Here is a 20,995-nt window from a genome sequence, read left to right as displayed (position 1 = left end):
ATGTTAAACAAGTAAGCAATTTCTGATAATATATGAGAAATAGCTTACTTGTTAACTGTAGAATTTATGAACTCTAAACTCAGATACAAATGGTATATTATAAAGAAAACAACGATTTTAATTTCAAACTTTATTAAATAATTCTTTAACATAAAACAGTTATTTTACGATAAAATCACATACATACCGAACTACATGTTAACCTTTTTTGACTATTGAAGCCCTTCTCAAGTAAGATCCTGGGTAAATAAGTGTCTATTCATACCGCTCGAGGCAACCCGCCATCTTATATTCTTCCATACATTCTTTGTTCTCTGTGCTCAGCACCGGAGAGCACGCTGTTCAAAGTGCAGGTATCTTCATAAAGACCCATATAGAAAAGTTGCCCTTCTACACGGCAGTAGGTCGTGTTGCTTCCCTCTCTATGGAGAGACCTCGGATCGAAAACACAGTGTGTGGGAGTATGACATGCATCATGGTACGGTGTAGCAGGGCACAGCAGGAGTAAAATGACAACATTGATACAATCCATACCATGAAATACTCTATTTGATAACGAAATAGAAGCGATGGCCGACCCCCGGCCCCTGGGCTAGCCCAGCGTGTCTCCCTGGCTGCCTGGCTCGACCCCAGATCCCTCCAGGTTGTCCCACCAGCCCAGGCTCTGGCCGGGGCTCCAGTGGAGCTCGTAGCCCCTGGACAGGCTCTCCAGGTCCCGGTCCTCGTCCCTCTCACTGAGCCGCTGCTCCTCCAGGAGGGAGACCAGGGTGTCCCGGCGCTCCACCGTCCTCATGAGCTCAGACAGGAGCTCCTGCTCCCCCTGCAGCTCCGACGCGCTCTTCGTCGTGTCTGGAGGGACATGCAATGTGAGCGCCGCTCCACCAAACGAAGGCTGGGTTTGTCTGTGTCTGAGTGGGTCATTCTTTCTGGAAGACGTTTTTGTGTTTGGGGGACTCGGGAGAAGAATTGTGAGGCACGTGTGTGCGTGCGTGTGTGTGTTTGTTGTACCTTCTATGGCCATCTTGCGTCGTAGATCCTGCTGTAGGCGACACTGTGTGTCCTGCAGCTCCAGCTCTTGAGCACTGGTGTACAGGAAACACAACAATGTGCTGTAAAGCCTGAGCCAGTCTGAGCCCTCTGGTATTTATTAAGTCTGTCTCATACCACTCATCTATACTAAAACCTGAGCCAGTTCTCCTCTCTGGTATTTATTAAGACCATCTCATACCACTCATCTATACTAAAACCTGAGCCAGTTCTCCTCTCTGGTATTTATTAAGACCATCTCATACCACTCATCTATACTAAAGCCTGAGCCAGTACTCCTCTCTGGTATTTATTAGGTCTGTCTCATATAGCTGCTGCTAGGCACTTTAACATCCTTTGTCATGATTTGTTTGTTGTCTGTGTCTGCTGTATTGTTGTCTTTTGTTGAACATGATGAAAAGGCAATATTACAATTAGCAATAAGTCACGTGGAGAGTTACTCACAAGATCATGAGCTCAGACTCGTAGCGGGCCAGTCGGTTCTTCTCCAACACCAAGTTGAACCAGGACTGGTGGAGCTGGTTCTCCGTCTCTTCATCTGCCCGGTGGGTCTCCCCTGGGCAGCGACAAAAGAGGAAGCGAGATAGCGTGAGTGAGAGGGAGGGCGCTACTTTTTCAACGCTGTCTAGAAAAACCACGATCACGCTGTTCATTCGCAGCGCATATTTCAATGTTCCCCCACCGAGCCACTTATTGTTGGGGAACCTTTGAACATGTCGGCCTGCTAGTTGACCAAACACCATACTTTGGTGTTTGGTCAACTTTGTGACACAATTAACTTAGGGAATAATGCCCTGCCAGTTACAAGGGAGGGCTACCAATTCAAACTACTTCATTCTCAGCCGACGAATCAAAATAAAAGAAAAAAGAAAAAAGACAAAGAAGACCGTTTGTACATAAAAGAGCAAGCGAGAGATGCCAAGAATAAGAGGATGAGTTAGAGAGCAATGATGTTTGGGAAGAAAGAGGAAGAGGGAAATGGACAGGAGCGGGATTGGCAAGATACGATTGAGGAGGAAGAAGTCATGAAAGGGGGATTTGGAGGAGCAGAGTGGAATGAAGGGAGGCATGGAAGCCAAGAGTAACAGATGTTTTTTAATATGGGCATACACGCACATGCACCAACGCACATGCACACATGTGTACCACGCCTTCCAAGTTGACTTAAACTTCAAAGATAAAATAGAAAAAAGTAAAGATAAAAAATACAAATCCTTGTTTCCCATCTGGGAGTTGTGTGCGTGCATGTCTTTATGTGTGTTTGTGAAGCCGTCTATTTGTGTCCTTTACCAGTCTCTCCCCTAAGGCTCTTCTCTAGGGTCACTCCTCTCTCCTCCACCACTCTCTGTCTCTCTCCCACCTCCTCCAGGTGTCTCTGGATCGCCTGGGCAACAGACATCAAAGGACAAGCATATGAGGTTAGATAAAGAAAGACATGAAATGAACAGTAAATCACATCGAAGCAACAGGTGTTTTTCAGGATTGGTATATGAAAGAATAGGATTTATAACTGGAGAACAATACAGAACACTGCATCATAGTACCACTCCAGCCCTGCATTCAAAGATCAGTACTCCATGCATTTTCCATTCCCATTAAGCATTAAGCATTGAGAGAACTGAACAGTACAGATCCTGTATTGTTGATGGTAATGCTCTGTTTTTTTTAATAAACATGAGAGTACATCTTCATTCAATTATTGAGAAAAAATGGCCGGCCGCAACACCAACTCAGTTCCTGCAACAAATTCCGGTCCATACTGGAATTTTTTCGTACTAAAGTACTCCATTGGTCTGATGAGTTGCAGAAAATGAAAAAGGGTCTATTTAAAGTGTCTCTTTTCATGCCGCTATAAGGCACTTCGACACCGACTTAATATAATGATAGTATAACGCCAATCTTTGGTGCGTTTTAAAGATAAGATTGCTCAATATAAGGCTACAAAACAACGGCACAAGCTTTAAAATAAAACGTGTAAAGGAGGATACCAACAATTCCCCCCTCCTCCCTACAACTCAAAATAGTTTTCTTTTTCAATATGTGTTCGAAACGATCTGAAACACAGGGTACACTTACTACTTCTATAGAAGAGTACCTGGATTGATATTGTAGTATAGCGCCTGTATTGGACATTATTGTAAGGTATTGAATAGTTTAGCCCTTGTTGTGGATACTATACTTCCAACCTTTGTATCTGATAGTAATCCCACAGACTCTAGGCTGGCTTATTACAGTACCTTTGTTAGATGCTATGCGTTCATCTATTGGAGGCCATAGAAGAGTTCTTGTAATGGATGCTATGTTACCGTACCTGAGCTCTGTGAAGTCTCTTCAGCTGCTCTCTTTTGGCATGCTGGGCCACAGTCTTCTCCTGCTGCTTCCTCTGTCTCTCCAAACTCACCTGAGACAGGGACGAAAGAGTGAGTGGGTGAGTGAGACAGAGAGAATTTAACTACACACCCTTGTCTGTCTGTCTGTCTGTGTGTACACATATTCCGAACAACTGCAACACACTGTTGCAGTTCTGCCCCTTACCTTCTGATTGGCTGATTGGCAGGGCTCCTCATCGTCGCTGGAGAGGGACTCTTCCAGGTGCTGTTCGCTGGAAGCTTGACAAAAGGACAAAATGATATGATACAGTTAAATGAACAAATCCACAATAAGGTACACCACTGTCTATCTACTAACACCCCAGCACTGACCTTTGTTACGGAGGTTGGCGAGGATGGCCCTGACCTTGTCCTGCCCGTCCACCTCCACGCTCTCGCTCTGGGATGCATCCCTCTTCCGGAGGCGCAGCGAGGAGAAGAAGTTGAGCTTCCTGCGGGGCGGCAGCGTGGCCATGTCGTCTGAGAACGCCCCCTCAGCAGAGCCCTGCTGGCCTGCCAGGGAAAGCCCCCGCATCACGGCCGGGAGATCCTTCCCAGACTCGGGCTGGGGCTGGCCAGAACCAAGGCCAAAGAGGCTGTTGGAGGGGACCTTTGGCTTATGGGGGCCCTCGGGTTTGCTGCTGGTGGGGCTGGATAGAATGGAATCAAACAGATGCATGATTATAATTTAATAAGATTAAGTTCCTTTTAGATTTAGAGAAGAACACATGATGTACTGACATGATGACGGAGGCGGCAGCATTGAAGCTGCTGGATGTCCTGTTCCCACTGAAGGACTTCCTGAGGGAGTTGGTGAAGAGCTGGAAGGTGGAGAGGGGCGAGGCGGGGGTTTGGTCTGAGATGGGATCCTCTACCCGGCCTACATCTGTCTGAGACTGGTCAGGCTTTGACCTGCTCATAGGTGGTACCTGAGGCAGGTCAAAGACACAGATGGAGGAAAATGTCTTTGTTACTTTGTCCTATGTTGATATTGATTCATGTTTTGGAGTAGAGCACAAACTGCATCGTTGAAATTCAAGGGCACCTCTGAAGAACACCCTCTTCCTTGAACATCTCACAAGCTGAGCTGTGACATTCTGCTGATTTGTGATTATCAACCCCTATTAGTCTAGAACATGGGGGCTCAACCCCCTGGTCAACCACGTATTTGGAGGACCAACGTGTGTGTTTCAAGATGGTCAGGTCCCACATAACTAAGTTAATAACTTAAAATAGAACACACTTTTTTGAGCTTGAGCTTTGTGATATCTACTACTCGTTTAACATCAAATACACCAATGTATAATAATAATTCAAGTTGCGACATGTGCATTTTCTGAAGAAATTGTGTGTGTTTGCATGAGCCAACCTGTGGTGTGCGCAAAATGTCATGCCCGTGCTCACATTCTGATGCTAGCCTTTTCAAGGTTTTCCAAAACGTTCAAGGTCCAGAAAAAATGTCCTTTTGGACACATAATGGATTCAGCTTGTCAAATCTCAAGTAAATTTTGATTCAAGTGTCTACGTAGTCCCATAATAATACTGATAGGAGAACAAATATAAATCAGCTGGTCAATTAAGGCCCAGATACCAAGTTGGGGGCGTGGCCTTTTGGGTTTGAACTCAAGTTATATCGCCCCCTTGTGGTCACAGCGTTAGAAAAGGTTTATGAGACCTACTTACTTTTGGTCGACTTATAAGTCGCTTTGGATAAAAGGCCTAAATCTAAGGTCACCAATGGATACGAGCTCAGTCCTGAAGGGCAGCGTATCCCACCTGGTCTTCAAGGCGTGGCGTGGGCGTGTCGGACGTGAGCGGCAGGTCCCAGTCTAGTAGTTTCTGTTTCTCGAACGCCGTCATCATCAGACGCTTCTTGGGGCCGGAGGACGGGACTGGTGCTGTCTCTTCTTCACGTCTGTCACTGCTCACCGGCCTCTTCTCTGCCAGTGCCTTGCTGACATCACCACCACCAACCCCACCACTGTTCCCACTCGGAGCCTAAGAACCAGAGGGCTTCCAGTTTTGAGTCTTTCCAAAAAATAAAGACCTTCCAAGACAAACTGGAATGTACACACATTGCACCCATTTCTTTCATACCTATTCCTTAAAAACATTGATGTGGACTCTGATCTGTTTTTGCTATTTTATTATTATCATGGTTTATGTGCTGAATTTGTGTGTTGTCCAGTGTACACAACACATAGGACATATGGACTGTCTGTGGCCATACACGTACACTTTGCTTTCCCCCCAAGAGTTGGCCGTCTTTGCTGTCCTCCTCGCGGATAGACTGCCTCCGCACGGCAGACTCTGCTGGCCCAGCCTTGGCCTCGGAGGAGCTCCTCTTAACAAAGAGCAGTGGGAAGGCTGCAGGGACATGAGGGGAGGGAAAAAAAAAAGGCTGGATGAAAAGGGCTTTGTCCCAGAATGCATTGCATCTGGTTTTGCAAAGTAAATTGAAAAAAAAATCTGTTAACGTATCTGGTTTCTGACCTATTTTCTGACCGACCCAATAATAGCCGTTATAGTTATGTAGCCATCTAAGATGACTCCATGGAACCCTTTGAAAAAAAAGCGCATATGTACACAAGACAATTCAACCTTCTTTGGAACACAATTGTAGCAACAGCGGTGATTGCTATTAAAATGCTAATAGCAATGATGATGCTAGTAATGGTAATACTAGTTATGGTGATGTATTGACTGTTTGTCTGTTGAGGCTATTAAGGATAACCTTCTCCCCAGATACTTGTTGCACCATTTCTTAGAACGATCAAATAATGATAAACTACTCTGCAAAGTACTCTGCTAACCCCTAGTGTCGGACACGTTGCAGTGCAACAGTGCGGCCCCCCCCTGCTTCCCGGCTCCCACCCACACTCCGTTCTGCTCTTCTTGGAATAAATCTCTAGAAGGTGCTACATGAAGTTATTTTGACAGATTGTGATAGTACCATTTTTAGCCATTATCAAGCTATGGGAATTAACCCCATGTCTTCATAGTCATCAATAAATCAATAATATTTTAACTCCTTCTAGTTATAAACGACGACCCAAGTTTCCACTGTACATTACACAAGCACAGACATCCTACTGGTCTCCAAACCCTGTGCCTGCTTGTGCGTTGGCGTTTCTATATAGACTATAGAACGTGATCTGGGGATGATTAGTGAACTGTCGTTAGCGAATGGTTAGTGGTTCACTAACCAGAGCACGCTTTATAGGCAAGTTGGTTCTCGAGAAGCCAGTGCACAAGCATGCACAGGGATTGGAGACAGAGGTAGGATATCTATAGCGTAGAGACAGAGGTAGGATATCTATCTATAGCGTAGAGACAGGTAGGATATCTATCTATAGCGTAGAGACAGAGGTAGGATATCTATCTATAGCGTAGAGACAGAGGTAGGATATCTATCTATAGCGTAGAGACAGAGGTAGGATATCTATCTATAGCGTAGAGACAGAGGTAGGATATCTATCTATAGCGTAGAGACAGAGGTAGGATATCTATCTATAGCGAAGAGACAGAGGTAGGATATCTATAGCGTAGAGACAGGTAGGATATCTATCTATAGCGTAGAGACAGGTAGGATATCTATCTATAGCGTAGAGACAGAGGTAGGATATCTATAGCGTAGAGACAGAGGTAGGATATCTATCTATAGCGTAGAGACAGAGGTAGGATATCTATCTATAGCGTAGAGACCGAGGTAGGATATCTATCTATAGCGTAGAGACAGAGGTAGGATATCTATCTATAGCGAAGAGACAGAGGTAGGATATCTATCTATAGCGTAGAGACAGGTAGGATATCTATCTATAGCGTAGAGACAGGTAGGATATCTATCTATAGCGTAGAGACAGAGGTAGGATATCTATCTATAGCGTAGAGACAGAGGTAGGATATCTATCTATAGCGTAGAGACAGAGGTAGGATATCTATCTATAGCGAAGAGACAGAGGTAGGATATCTATCTATAGCGAAGAGACAGAGGTAGGATATCTATCTATAGCGTAGAGACAGGTAGGATATCTATCTATAGCGTAGAGACAGGTAGGATATCTATCTATAGCGTAGAGACAGGTAGGATATCTATCTATAGCGTAGAGACAGAGGTAGGATATCTATCTATAGCGTAGAGACAGAGGTAGGATATCTATCTATAGCGTAGAGACAGAGGTAGGATATCTATCTATAGCGTAGAGACCGAGGTAGGATATCTATCTATAGCGTAGAGACAGAGGTAGGATATCTATCTATAGCGTAGAGACAGAGGTAGGATATCTATCTATAGCGAAGAGACAGAGGTAGGATATCTATCTATAGCGTAGAGACAGAGGTAGGATATCTATCTATAGCGAAGAGACAGAGGTAGGATATCTATCTATAGCGTAGAGACAGGTAGGATATCTATCTATAGCGTAGAGACAGAGGTAGGATATCTATCTATAGCGTAGAGACAGAGGTAGGATATCTATCTATAGCGTAGAGACAGAGATAGGATATCTATCTATAGCGTAGAGACCGAGGTAGGATATCTATCTATAGCGTAGAGACAGAGGTAGGATATCTATCTATAGCGTAGAGACAGAGGTAGGATATCTATCTATAGCGAAGAGACAGAGGTAGGATATCTATCTATAGCGTAGAGACAGAGGTAGGATAGGTAGGTTATGTGCAACAGCCCAGCACATGAGGAGGCTGTTTTCACCTGCTCGGATCTTCCTCTTCCATCGGCTGCTTTTGTCTGGGCAGGGGGGGTCGGAGTCTGACAGGTGGGGGTCGGGGGACACAGAAACAAAAGGGAAAGTAGAACTAATGTGTCATCAAGTCAGTTAAGATTGTAGCATTATCACACGTTTTTATGTAGCATCTCCCAGGAACGCAAAGCATCTCGGTTCAGCTGCAGAGGTAGACCAACAGCCAGACAGGTTGCTGGTGTCTAATACAGAGCTGTATGTGTGTACGTATGTATATGGGAATATTTCTGTGTTTGTGAATATGTACCTTCATTTTGCTGGGATGCCAAAATAAATATTCTGGGATTTTGAAGATTGTTAGATAGTTTAAGTTGGTTACTTTATATCAATGTGATGTTTTACAGTATATACACACTAAATAAACGCTGGATCTTAGTTAAACAACCAGGAGGGAGAGGCAGACGACTCAGATACCTTTGTGACCACCTGTATCAGCTGAGGCCTCCGTAGCTTCCAGCACCTCCTCCACCATGCCTGCTACCGGGCAAGTTCCTGGAAGGCCTTTCTGGGCACCCTGCCCTGAAACCACAAATAACCCTGCATGCCCACCTGAAAGTAAAGACGATGGGTCTAATGGTGAGTCACAGGTAACACATACACACATACAACTGGATAACACAATTTCAGCACCACACCAATACTGTGCTTCTTGAACAGCTCAATACAAATAAATACCCTCAACACTGCATTTACTCTCTCTCCCTGTGTAACGTGAATCTATTCCTTATCTAGTCTGTTGATTGAAATGCAACAAGAGGAGATGTGCAATCAATAGTAGTTATGCATGGCCACCTATAAGGTATCATGCATTCAATACTCACAGTCAGTCAACAGTAGTCAACAATTTAAAGACATTTCCGGAAGTTATCAAGTATGATTGATAACAAGAAAGCAAAAAACAGAAAAAAATAAATGGTGAAAAAATACTCCCTGTGGAGGGCTGAGTCAGCCATAACAAATACTCAGAAAATGTTGAATACAACAGAAAGGCAGTTCTAAAATTGATGGTGAAGGACCCACTGAGAGTAAGTACGAGAAGAGAACAAGAGAAAGACAACAGGAAAAGCCCACTGGACAGCAGAAATCAGCATGTGATCAAGTCCAGAAATTAAGTTTTTGATTGAGAAGTGTGAATTGAGTTGAGCTTTTGCATTTGCTTGGACGTTTTTAATAGAGACGTCCGTAAACGTTAAGACAGACTGACACAATCGGGCGAGCCAGCTGAGCTGTACCACTCAAGACAGAATCTGTGAATTTAAGTTATGAGTCAGAAGCAGGCAATAATTTTTTAAAAATAAAGAAGTGTGAACGTTTCTTAAGCCTTTGGACGTGGTGGTTGGTTAAAAGCAATGTTGTTGAAAGTTAAAGTGCATCCGATTTCTCTGGTAGAGATGGGAAGTTCTAACTGGCTACTTCTCAATTCTGACCTTTTAAACCATTGCCTCTTGATGGTTTCTTTACCAATATGCGTAATTTGTAACAAAGGAAGAAGCAGGTCATTTATTTAATTCAATGTTTTATTTTTTCCAAAAGTACAACGTTAATAAATAAATGGAGGAACTGAACAGTTTCTGAACCGTGCAACATTAAATTACAAGGGTGGCAGGGAAAGTTTTAAGGATTTAGCTATTATAGACACAGCTATAAATATAATATATAGAAAATACATATAACAGTTAAGTAGCGTACAGCTAAGCGAAATGCTGCGGCGCTGTACCGCCTAGTACGAAGTGCATGAGAGGGACCTGGAGAGGGGCTGTGGGGGGGGCGGGGCCTCCTTCTGGAAAGGGAAGGAACCACAGACGCAAACCACAGACAGAGACCACACAGAACGTGGAGACATACCAGACTGTCAGGAGGGTTTGTGAGGAACGCAGAGCAGAGGGGTTAATCATCGCTCATAAACGGGTATCCAGTCGATTGGATCTGAATTGTGTGTTAGGCAGACAGGAGTTAGACCACGGCACAACCCGACTGTAAGATGGAGAGCAGATAGCTTAAGAACGATCAACTTGCAACTCCTAACTGAACGGAAATCCAAACTATTCTGGGACACAAGACCCCAGGTCTGAAGGATAACACACACGTCATGCCAGCACTTGGACCCATGCAGTTTGAGATTTTTTTAGTCTGGGGGAGGTGGTAGAGCTATGGAGGCTGGCAGGCAGCCAAAAAGGATCACAGAGAGCTCAGTGACCATAGCAGGCCAAACATCAACTTCCCTGTTGCCGTGAATCAGCCAATCAGAGGATGCAGCATTGGAAACTTGAAAAAGACTGAATGGAATGGAGTGATTAAGAGTAAACATGGAAAAGTCTATAGAGGAATGGAAATAGAAAAAATGGAATGGAATGGCAAAGATAAAGGGGCAAATTAGCATTAACTCGCTGTACTTCATTAAAAAAAAAACGATAAAGCTGTAGTACATTTAAGTTACAACACAATGTGACAATTTAAATACGACATCGACAAAAAAAAAAATTGGTATCATTGCCTATCCAGCAAATATACAATTATTAAGCAATCCATTGTCTTAATAATGATAAAAAAAGCACCAATAAAATACTGATTTGGCATTTCCATTGCGCATCTCTGTTGCAACATAAACCTGGTAGGTACCTGGTAAGTCTAGATGCAGAGCAGGCAATAAGAATAGCTTGCATAACCACTCAAGTTATATAGCAGCATATTGTTTCATAGCTCAGAAAGATTCACTTTGTGTAGCAGCTGTACCAAATACTCAACGATCACAAATGCAAAAAAAACATGTGTTTAACTTTTTACATAAATTGAAATTGTTGTGAATGGTGTATACAGCATATTGAGTGTGCTGAGATTTGTACTTCTGTAAATCTGTAAATTAGAGCAAAAACAGGTTTTGTTTTTGTGCCTAATTATATGTTTGTGTAAGCCAGGAAATAGACTTTTGAATATTGTGGGCACTTGTGATTATTGACACTAATCTGACTTCATTCTAGATTGGCTGATAGAGAATGTGGATTTCCTCCGGTAGCACTTAAAGAATAAACAAAGTATAGTATAATCCTCCAGTATTTGGACAAGGCCTTGAGCCTACTTCAATATACATAATAAAGACACACTGGATAGGTGCATAAAGCCTAAATAAAGGGATACAAACGCCTTTTCATGTTCTGCCTAGTATGCAGCACACACAATTTAGTGCACATCAGTCTGGTGTACATGCTATTAAAACAGGTTCTGTAGGTACGATTTACGAGCTATTATTTGAGGGTAATTAGACAGAGTATATCCAAACACCAGCTATTGGTGAGTGAAATACACTGTGAGAATATAGGTTAAAAGTCGACTGCCCCTCTATATGAGCCAATTTAGATTTATTTTTGATTGGTTTGGGAACCATCTCGCCTGTCGATCAGCAGTTGAATTGCAACACTTCTCAATGGCGGAGAAAAGTAGTGAATGAGGGCAGAAGCATAGAGGGAGAGGACATTTATTTGGATGATGCGTCTACCCTGTTCTGCTCTCCCATTACAACTCGTGAATCTTACCTACAGCCACTATAATAAGTACAGTTGCACACTCCTTTCTGGCAATTGTTCTGTGAACTTGACCCCACTGCCTTCCTCTTTTAGGCCAGCCTGAGACCTAAGAAGGCCAGGCTGAAGGCTGCGTGAGGCCTGGCAGCAGATGCTGTCTATGGCCGCTGCGTCTGGGCCTCCTGGTACATCTGCCCCAGCACCTGGTGCATGGAGCAGACCAGACCAAGGCCCAGGCCCAGCAGCTCGCACAGGAACACATAGTCCTCTGAGCGGCTGCTCAGATGGGCCCGCACGGCACTCGCAGTCTCACACACATGCCCCATTACCCGCCCGGGCAACACACAGACGGCAAGGCCGGCGCGCCACGGCCAGCTCAGGCCGCGCCTTAGCCAGGAACCCAGGGTACCTGATGTCGGGGCGTGGGGGCCCGCCGCCGGGAGCCCATTGGTGGCCCTAGATGACGACAACGATGATGAGCCAGATGTCCCAACGCCGTTGTGGTCACTCTGAAATGGGACACGACAAAGAAGGTCGAAGCAGATGTTAAGAATAGATTGAATGAATGAAGGATCGGACAAGGATTCAGTTGTCTCAAAATGCATTGCAGCATGACTTACCATTTTCTTCTTAAATGCGTCCGGTTTAGTGCCTAATCGCTGCTTCACGTGGTTTTTACAGTAGAAATTCCCTGCAATAGCATACACATTATCGCTTAAAACAAGTACATAATGCACCTATACCATTTCAAATCAAAAAACCGGAATGGTTACAAAAACATACAAATGGCAAAGAACAAAAGATGCATCATAAAACCAAGGACCATATAGAGGCAAAGAAATCTATACGGACTATAAAAACATGATTCATGTAATTTTTTACGTGCAAAATAGAATAAAAGCATTCTAACTCAGGCTTTAAGGAGGACACATCCTCGCCCGAACTATTAGGAAACCTCCGGTACAAACAGCCCCATGTGACCCGACCGCGACGCACCCTGCTGCGAGTCGAAGGAGTGTGTGCCGAGGCGCAGGGTGCAGCCGCACGCGGCGCAGCGGAAGCACTCCCTGTGGAAGAAGTGGCCCTCTGCGCTCAGCCGCTCCATGATGTACACGCGCTTCAGGCAGAAGTGGCAGGTGTCGCTGCCGCCCAGGCCCGGGGCTGTGGCCTTCCTCACTGAGCCCTGAACCGGGGATGGGATGGGGGGGGGGAGGAAGAGGCAGAGAGAGGCTTTAGATGTCGAGAAGGAACCAGAGCAGGCCGAGGGCGCAAGGTTAGCCGCGATGACAGCATCCACTGATGGATAAACCCCAGAACCAGTGTTCACCGTTCACAACCTCCCACAGTGGATACTACCCACCTCACAGTGGATACTACCCACCTCACAGTGGATACTACCCACCTCACAGTGGATACTACCCACCTCACAGTGGATACTACCCACCTCACAGGGGATACTACCCACCTCACAGTGGATACTACCCACCTCACAGGGGATACTACCCACCTCCCACAGGGGATACTACCCACCTCACAGGGGATACTACCCACCTCACAGTGGATACTACCCACCTCACAGGGGATACTACCCACCTCCCACAGGGGATACTACCCACCTCACAGTGGATACTACCCACCTCACAGTGGATACTACCCACCTCACAGGGGATACTACCCACCTCACAGTGGATACTACCCACCTCACAGTGGATACTACCCACCTCACAGGGGATACTACCCACCTCACAGGGGATACTACCCACCTCACAGGGGATACTACCCACCTCACAGGGGATACTACCCACCTCCCACAGGGGATACTACCCACCTCACAGGGGATACTACCCACCTCACAGTGGATACTACCCACCTCACAGGGGATACTACCCACCTCACAGGGGATACTACCCACCTCACAGTGGATACTACCCACCTCACAGGGGATACTACCCACCTCACAGGGGATACTACCCACCTCACAGGGGATACTACCCACCTCACAGGGGATACTACCCACCTCCCAGGGGATACTACCCACCTCCCACAGTGGATACTACCCACCTCCCACAGGGGATACTACCCACCTCACAGGGGATACTACCCACCTCCCACAGTGGATACTACCCACCTCCCACAGGGGATACTACCCACCTCACACAGGGGATATTACCCACCTCCTACTACCCAGAAATCCCAGCCAAGTTTCAATGCCAGACTACAGCTAGCTCAACTAGATAATGAGTAATTGCAATGTGCCAATACTTTTAGCCTCATCTGCTTAAGAGTCACTGCATATTATACAAATGTAACTCAGCAGATTGCCTATTTTCTGCCTTACAGATTTTCATCAGTCTCCCTGCAGAGAAGCAGGGATGGGCGTTATATAAGGCCATTATAGAAGCAAACCTCCTAGATGTGACATAGAGCTCCAAACACACTCAAGTCTTGGTCCATTTGCTTTGGCCTCCACAGATAGAGACAACACATATACAGTGCCTATTGACTCCTAATGCCTTAGGACCCGCCAGCACAAAGACCCTGGCCCCTGGAAGGGCAGACATTACATCTGAACACGGCTCGAACTTATGTGGTTGCCAGTGGTCAAGGTACGCCATATTTAATCCTAACACTGAGTAGAAGCTCCACTCATTATTGTACAACCTCCATCCGGACAGGGCACTCAAACACTCAAAGTGTCCTCGCTAATTTTGGGTGATCAAACTTTAGAAAGGCACATAACGGAGGAAGGGAAAGTGGGGTCCTTTTCCACCTTCAATACAAGTAAGAACCTGGGGTAGAAATTAAATCATGCCCTTCTTCAGTACAAATATATATATATAAATAATTTGGTTACACAGCTCAATTACAAGTCTGCAAGCAAGCACACGCAGCTTACCGGCGTGGCATTGGGCCTGTTGATTGTCTCATAGAGGATCGCCAGTTTTTGAGCCTTGGCGTCAATGGCAGAAGACACCTTGCCAACGGTACGCTGGTGTTCACACCAGACGGAGGTAGGGGGAAAACAGGAAACACAACGTACACACGAAGAATGAGAAGGAATAGAGGGAAACAGAGAACAGTAAGAGTGAGGAACAAAGGGGGGAAATGACAAAAGGAAACGGCGGTTCTACACTGAGGTATTGGAGAAAGTACCTCTTTACTGTACTTCTGCGGGCCTGCGGGACAGCGGTCCGAGCGCGCTACAGGCTTTCGAGTGATTCTTCTCGAGTTGAAAAGGGCCCCACTCCCCGCGGACTAAAACAGACATCACAGTGAGGGGCTTTGAGTGACCACCCCTCAGAAGCCTCAACCTAACCATAAGCTTCTCAGATCTTCAAGATCTTCAAATCAACTAGGATCATGATTGTACAATAACTAGGTTTGCTTTGATTAAGTGTAAAAACATTTACAGATAAGCTTATATCAAAAGGGAGAGCAGCCTCCATACATCTGCCTTAGGTTCCGATATGCAGAACACATGCATTTCTTTACCTTCTCTTGGACACTTTCGGTCAATTTGCATCCGTTAAGCATCCCTAGAGATCCTCCACTGAAACTCTCCTCCCCGCGCTCCACATTGACTTTAAAGCCGTCAGTGGTGGCGGCAGGCATTGTCTGAGCGGCCGCGCACACGTCATTGGTGTGAGACAGAGCGGCTACCGTCTGACACACTCGTTGAACCCCAGAACCCGCTGGGGGAGAAGGGGTACCCCGGTGTCCATTGTCACGGTGCTTATCAGAAGAGTGACCCTTCTCAGGGTTGTGTTTGTGTTTAGATTCATTGGGCCGTGCAGGGAGAGATGTGTCAGGCTTCTCTTCTGGCCCCCGTGGAGGGTGAGAGATGTGGGAGGGGAGAAGAGGGGTGGAGGAGACGCCCGAGATGGAGGGGTGAGGTATGGGGCTGTGGATTGCACGCTGGAGTGGAAGGCTCTTAGATGCGTTTGTAGAGGAAGATGAGGAGGAGGAGGAGGAGGATGTACGTAGTTCTGTCTATAGAGGAGGAGGAGAGAGGGAAACAGTGTAGGGAGCAAAGGCCAAATGAGGGAAGAGGAGAGAAGTCATTCTGTGGAGAGCTTCAAAAGTTGGTTTCACACAGTCCCAGCATGCATCAGCAAGACAAAATTGGCAGACAATACTTTGTTTTCCATTCGGATAATCAAATCATTCACAATAGTTAGTGCCTCCCTGGTTGTTGGGTGGGAGTTTAAATTACTAATTGAGATGATAATTTCTTCTCCATGAGCCTTGTATACGAGTCTCCAGATCACAGACAGCCAGTCCATCAAGCAAAAGTGCACTGCTCAAACAGGCATACAACCAGAAAGCATGACAAGGAGTTAGATGTCCTTTTAGATCATGCTCAACAAAAGGTTCTTGGAAACTCTTTACAAAAGTGCTGAGTCTGGTTATTCTGCCCACACAGAAGCATTTTAGTCCAAACCCACACGGCTCAAAAGGAGATAACAAGCAACAAACACAAAACCAAAACCAGCAAGCTCTTACATAAGGCAAATCTATCGGTTGAGTGATAATATAAGAGGAGATAGTTTAAAACTCTAGGACTCCAAGGTTAGTGATATAGACCATGATCAAGAATAACACTGCAGGCACACAAGCAGATCAGATCTCCTATCATGTTAAGAGATGAAAGCATGGCATCGCTGTCGCATCACTGAAAGACCTCCGGAGAAGGACGCGGAGGAGGAGAAGGGGGAGATGAAGAAGAGGCGGGCTGTGTGCTGGAGCCAGGGAACATGGAGCAGAGGATGCCAGCCCTCTCCTTAATGCTCCTCCTGGTGAACTCCCGGGTGGACACCTTGCCCTGCACACAGGGCCAGAGGCGCTCAACTCCACGGAGCCATGACTCCCTCACCACGCTGATGGTGGTTTCTTGCAAAATAACATGACAACGTCTTCACATTGTGATTGAATCAAACGGAGATGAGGGCATCGAGGGAATTCCAGCAGAACTGTTTGTATGTTTTCCATCCCTACCCAGTTCTCTATCTACTTCTCGATGTAGGATTTCTAAAGTGTACATGTATGCGACAATATGAGCAAAATTGGGCAAAAAGAAAGGGTATTGAATGTGTCATGATGACCTTTGGGGAAACGGAAGTAGTTATTCAAGTAGGGCAGTGTGCCAGCTAACTGAACGATGAAGAAGAGCTTCTAGGACAAAGTGAAGGTCATAGAATGGCCAGCAACCTTTGAATGTCACAGTTCTCTGCATGCATTTTTAGTCGTCATACTTAAACCTGTGATAGAAGAGAACTTGAATGTCAAAATATAGAATTAGAGGGAGGGACAGAATAAGATTAGTACAGAGAGACAGCGAGCGAGGCCTGCAGTTCACCTGGCTATGTGTTTCGTCGTGCTCTTCAGCCTGATGATCATCTCCTGGTCTAGAAGGAACGGTGTTAGCGAAGTGGCTGGTGGAGGGGGCAGCAGGCCTACGCTCGGAGTAGTGTTTAACGCCATACGCCTTTGGGCTCGGCGATCTAGATGGGCTTGTGGGGCTCTGAGACCACGAGAGAAAAGGAGATTGGTCGAAACCGTTCTGAGTAGGAGGGGTCTCAGGGGAATACACAGGGCTGGTTGGCCGGGCCACGGCATTGGGATCCTCCAGCAAGCGAAGGTAAATGGAGGGCTGAGAATAGAAAGTAGGAGAAGGGGGAGAGGAAAATAAGAGGAAATCAGAGATAAAAAGAAAAAATTGTAAGAAAACAAAGAAAAGGAAAATTAAGACTAGGTAAGTTAAAATCACACACACACACACACACACACACACACACACACACACACACACACACACACACACACACACACACACACACACACACACACACACACACACACACACACACACACACACACACACACACACTTTGATTCACGCAGCAGATTTTACCTGCCACTTGGGGCGTGGGGGAGGAGGAGGAGAAGGGGTAAGCAGCTTTGGCTTTGCAAAGCGAGGGTTGTCCCCCTCCTCCAGCTCAGGGGGTAAAGAAGGGCTGGAGATAGGAGACGGTGGAGGGGAAAGGAAGGGATCTGAAGCCTCACCGTCAGACTAAGGGTGATGCACAGAGAATGAAGGGACAGGAGGGTAAGAAGGGAAGGAGAAACGACCCAGTATGAAAACAACAGGGAACGAAGTGGACGAACACGGACGCGTCATGAGGAAAGCTCTTCCATGCAGTCCTAATGTAGTACATAAAGTACCTAAAAAAAATCTAATATAATCAGAAAGAAATGGTGTTGTACTGGCAAGATTTTGTCAACAGCAAGCTCTCCTGCATCCTGTTCTTCATCTGGTTTACATAAGGACAAGAAACCACTAATTATAGTCCGACGCCCACTCAGCAGCTCAGCAACAAAACCCAAACAGACAAAGGCTGGGGATCCAGCCAGCTGAACACCAAAACGCCAACAAATCTGTTGTTCTCCTCTGCCAAGACTCCAACATGGATACCCCTTCAGCTACAAGAACACTTGACTAAGTAGGTTGGCAAACAAAAAAGTAAGGAATCCTGTCATCAAAATACCTTTCCAAAGATTATGGAGGTGCCAACATGGCAAGCTCCTTAAACGTTCCATTGTCATTCATGATCACTTGCTTTACTCAATTTGATCTGCAGGACACAGACAGACAGACAGACAGACAGACAGGCCGTCTGCCTGAATACCCCAACAAGCGTGTACCTCTCAACCTCTCACCTTGTTGTGGAGCCTTGTGGACGAGGAGTTCTCCTCAAACTTGGCCAGGAGGCTTGCCATTGAGCGGTCCTTGTTTTCCTGCAGTTCTCCGTCGGTACCAGCAAGGGGAGCACTTTGACAGGACAACTGTTGGGTGGCAAGGAGACCGGGCAAGAGAGGTGAGTGAGAAGGGACAGAGGTGGAACATATTCAATGTTGGATTTCTACACTCATGTTATTTATGATTTAAGTGATATATCCTCCAAATATTTCATGAAACACACCTCAGCAAGGTAATGAGTTCCTTTCCGTCTTTTCTTGTTGGTAGAATCATTGTCTTCCAGCTTTTTGTCATTCTGCATGAAGATGGGATATCATAAGGTATCAGATCAACATAGCTTTCCACAAGTTTATTTCTGGATTTCGGCTCAGAGCTTTTGTGACTGACTGATTAATAATATCACTACTTTTCTGTTTTAAAGTGTGTGCTTGACATAAAGAGGAGCTGAAAACAGGTTAGTATATGACCGTGTATTTTACCTTAGGGATTCTCTTTCTATGGTGAGGTTGGTTCAGGAGGGTGTGGTTTGTTTTGCCTGAAGACTTCTCATTATTCTCATCTGGTTCATTTGAGTCTGGTGAGACAAGAATTGTTGTCAAAATTATGAAAACATCACTCACTCTGCCTGATACCACTGGAATGATTTGTTCATTATGCCATTTTATCCCAAAAAGAAACACTGTGATTCAAGCCCCCTAAGGCTATACACCGGAGCGTTCTTGAACAGTTTCAAGGTAAATTCTAAGCTCCATAGTGGACTCATTATAGGATGAAATATGAACAAGCAAGTACTGTTGCAGGGCTGTGATTGGACCCTCTTAAAACTATTACGAGGGCTGGCGGCCACCAGCGTCACACAGTGGAGTGTGCCACTCAACCAGGCACACATACCACTCACGGCTCTGGCAGCAGAGGCTAACCTGACCGTTTTGAAGGACTTGTGCAACATGCAACTCTACTCTGAACTGCAACTCTACCGGAACAAATGTTCCAATGGCTTGACTGGCATTGGTTTGGGCACGTAAGGACCCTGACATCACTGAGAAAGAAAAGATTACGATTTGCCAACTCATATGAACAATGGCTTTAAGGTCGTTCTCCCAGGGATCATACGATCATTTGATCCTTTGTTGTTCTGCATTTGTAAGATTCAAGCCAAATTAACAAAATGTTTCTTTGAAGTTCATGTGACGCGGTGTTGACGACGTTCTGAATTCCCGATACGGAATTCCACAGCCAGAGCCAGGTTAACCATATCTCCAGGAAGACCCTGAGTGGGATTAGGAAACAGGAACAGAGGGCCTCACCACTGTGGCCCCCAGGCAGTCTCCTGAAGGCTTCATAGAACTTGGAGAGATAGAGCACCAGGAGGAGCTGGTCCGGCTGCTGCTCCAGGGCCAGCTCCTTCCCCGTGGTCACGGGCTGGATGCCAAACTCCCGCTCCGCCAGGTCAAAGGCCAGCTGGTTGTTAGACGCAGAGTCCTCTGCGGCCAGGGACTCGAAGTCTCTGAGGGGGGGAGAGGAAGAGGAGCCTCAAGATGAACGCTGGGGCCAGGGCGGGATGGAAGGGGGGACAAGAGGGGAGGATAGAGGAAGAGTTTCTAAAAACAAAAAGAGTAAACAAGATGAACACCCCAACAAAGTTTGGGTGGTTCTGTTGAAATAGGGAGTGTGTGACTGAGATTACAGTGCGATCCAGATGCCTCGGACACCCGCCTTCCGAGTTACAAGTGGGGAAATCTCCCAGCATTTCATGTAGGCGCGCCCCCTTTTGGTTGGCCTACCTCGGAATTCTGAGAGTATACCGAGTTCAGTGATGACGCTCTCAACAAAAATGGCTGCGCCGGTTGGTCCGTTTAATGTCGTTATGCATTGCACGGTCTTGCTGTTTGTGCAATACAATGTAAATGTTGTTTTCGAGTTGGTTTGCTAAAAAGTCTTATGTAGCGAACAATGAACAAAGACTAGCCAATTTCAATGCACAATCAAAAAGACGAACGGGAACGCTATACTGTAAGTGCTCCAGGACCGGAAATGACGTCACCAGTGCAACTCGGAAGGCTGGTGTCCGAGGCATCTGGATTACACCATTAGGCTGCATTTGTCCCTTTTAATTGAAATTATAATTGATGATACTTAAAGCTAATTAAATAAAGATCAATATATTCTGAAAATCGACTTCTGAGTTGAGGTCAGATTTAAATGCTTTGTATTGATCAATACACTTGATAAAAGGGTGATAAACAGCCCTGTCTGACAGGTGAAACAAGTTTCCATAGAACTAGACAATAGCAAACAAGGAAATATTGTCACATTTTTCAAACAAGGATGTGTATTTCCGGCTCAAGCAGTCACTTTATGAGTTGCTTTGCATTGCTGCAAAATTACATTTCTGTAAAGTCTTCACATTTTCCCTTCTTTCTGAGTAAAATTTGAATAAAGGACTAAACAAGAGACAGCTTCAAGGTTGTCCTGTGGTGAAACCTTTAGTGGTGCAACAGGTGCTGACATTGATGGACCAATTGAAATGCTGCCATATTAAAG

General features: G+C 45.6%; 1 protein-coding gene across 9 annotated transcripts in view; it reads right to left on the bottom strand.

Annotated features, from left to right (window-relative positions):
• Positions 1–115: 115 nt before the first annotated feature.
• The window catches only part of mical2b (microtubule associated monooxygenase, calponin and LIM domain containing 2b), a 38,717-nt gene continuing 17,837 nt past the window's right edge, over positions 116–20,995 (bottom strand). Inside the window, exons 13-37 of one of the 9 annotated variants that reach the window (XM_060060967.1) lie at positions 19,759–19,958; positions 18,931–19,025; positions 18,675–18,746; positions 18,412–18,537; positions 17,606–17,764; positions 17,051–17,344; positions 16,376–16,516; positions 15,187–15,684; positions 14,848–14,949; positions 14,591–14,683; positions 12,691–12,877; positions 12,315–12,385; positions 12,104–12,203; positions 8,603–8,725; positions 8,128–8,184; positions 5,653–5,783; positions 5,193–5,414; positions 4,158–4,345; positions 3,750–4,066; positions 3,583–3,656; positions 3,359–3,448; positions 2,338–2,431; positions 1,492–1,603; positions 1,009–1,082; positions 116–849 (exon numbers count right to left, since the gene is read on the bottom strand). In XM_060060967.1, the coding sequence (XP_059916950.1) occupies positions 593–849; positions 1,009–1,082; positions 1,492–1,603; positions 2,338–2,431; positions 3,359–3,448; positions 3,583–3,656; positions 3,750–4,066; positions 4,158–4,345; positions 5,193–5,414; positions 5,653–5,783; positions 8,128–8,184; positions 8,603–8,725; positions 12,104–12,203; positions 12,315–12,385; positions 12,691–12,877; positions 14,591–14,683; positions 14,848–14,949; positions 15,187–15,684; positions 16,376–16,516; positions 17,051–17,344; positions 17,606–17,764; positions 18,412–18,537; positions 18,675–18,746; positions 18,931–19,025; positions 19,759–19,958 (3,877 nt within the window). In that variant the 3' untranslated portion in view covers positions 116–592. Of the gene's footprint in view, positions 850–1,008; positions 1,083–1,491; positions 1,604–2,337; positions 2,432–3,358; positions 3,449–3,582; positions 3,657–3,749; positions 4,067–4,157; positions 4,346–5,192; positions 5,415–5,652; positions 5,784–8,127; positions 8,185–8,590; positions 8,726–9,675; positions 10,493–12,103; positions 12,204–12,314; positions 12,386–12,690; positions 12,878–14,590; positions 14,684–14,847; positions 14,950–15,186; positions 15,685–16,375; positions 16,517–17,050; positions 17,345–17,605; positions 17,765–18,411; positions 18,538–18,674; positions 18,747–18,930; positions 19,026–19,758; positions 19,959–20,995 lie in introns of those variants that run through there. The other 8 variants (XM_060060966.1, XM_060060968.1, XM_060060969.1 and 5 more) reach the window with 8 other exon arrangements.

The sequence above is a fragment of the Gadus macrocephalus genome, chromosome 9 (assembly GCF_031168955.1).
Source record: "Gadus macrocephalus chromosome 9, ASM3116895v1".
Taxonomy (NCBI): domain Eukaryota; kingdom Metazoa; phylum Chordata; class Actinopteri; order Gadiformes; family Gadidae; genus Gadus; species Gadus macrocephalus.
The sequence above is the reverse complement of the archived record's forward strand: the minus strand, read 5'-3'. Positions and strand labels throughout refer to the sequence as shown.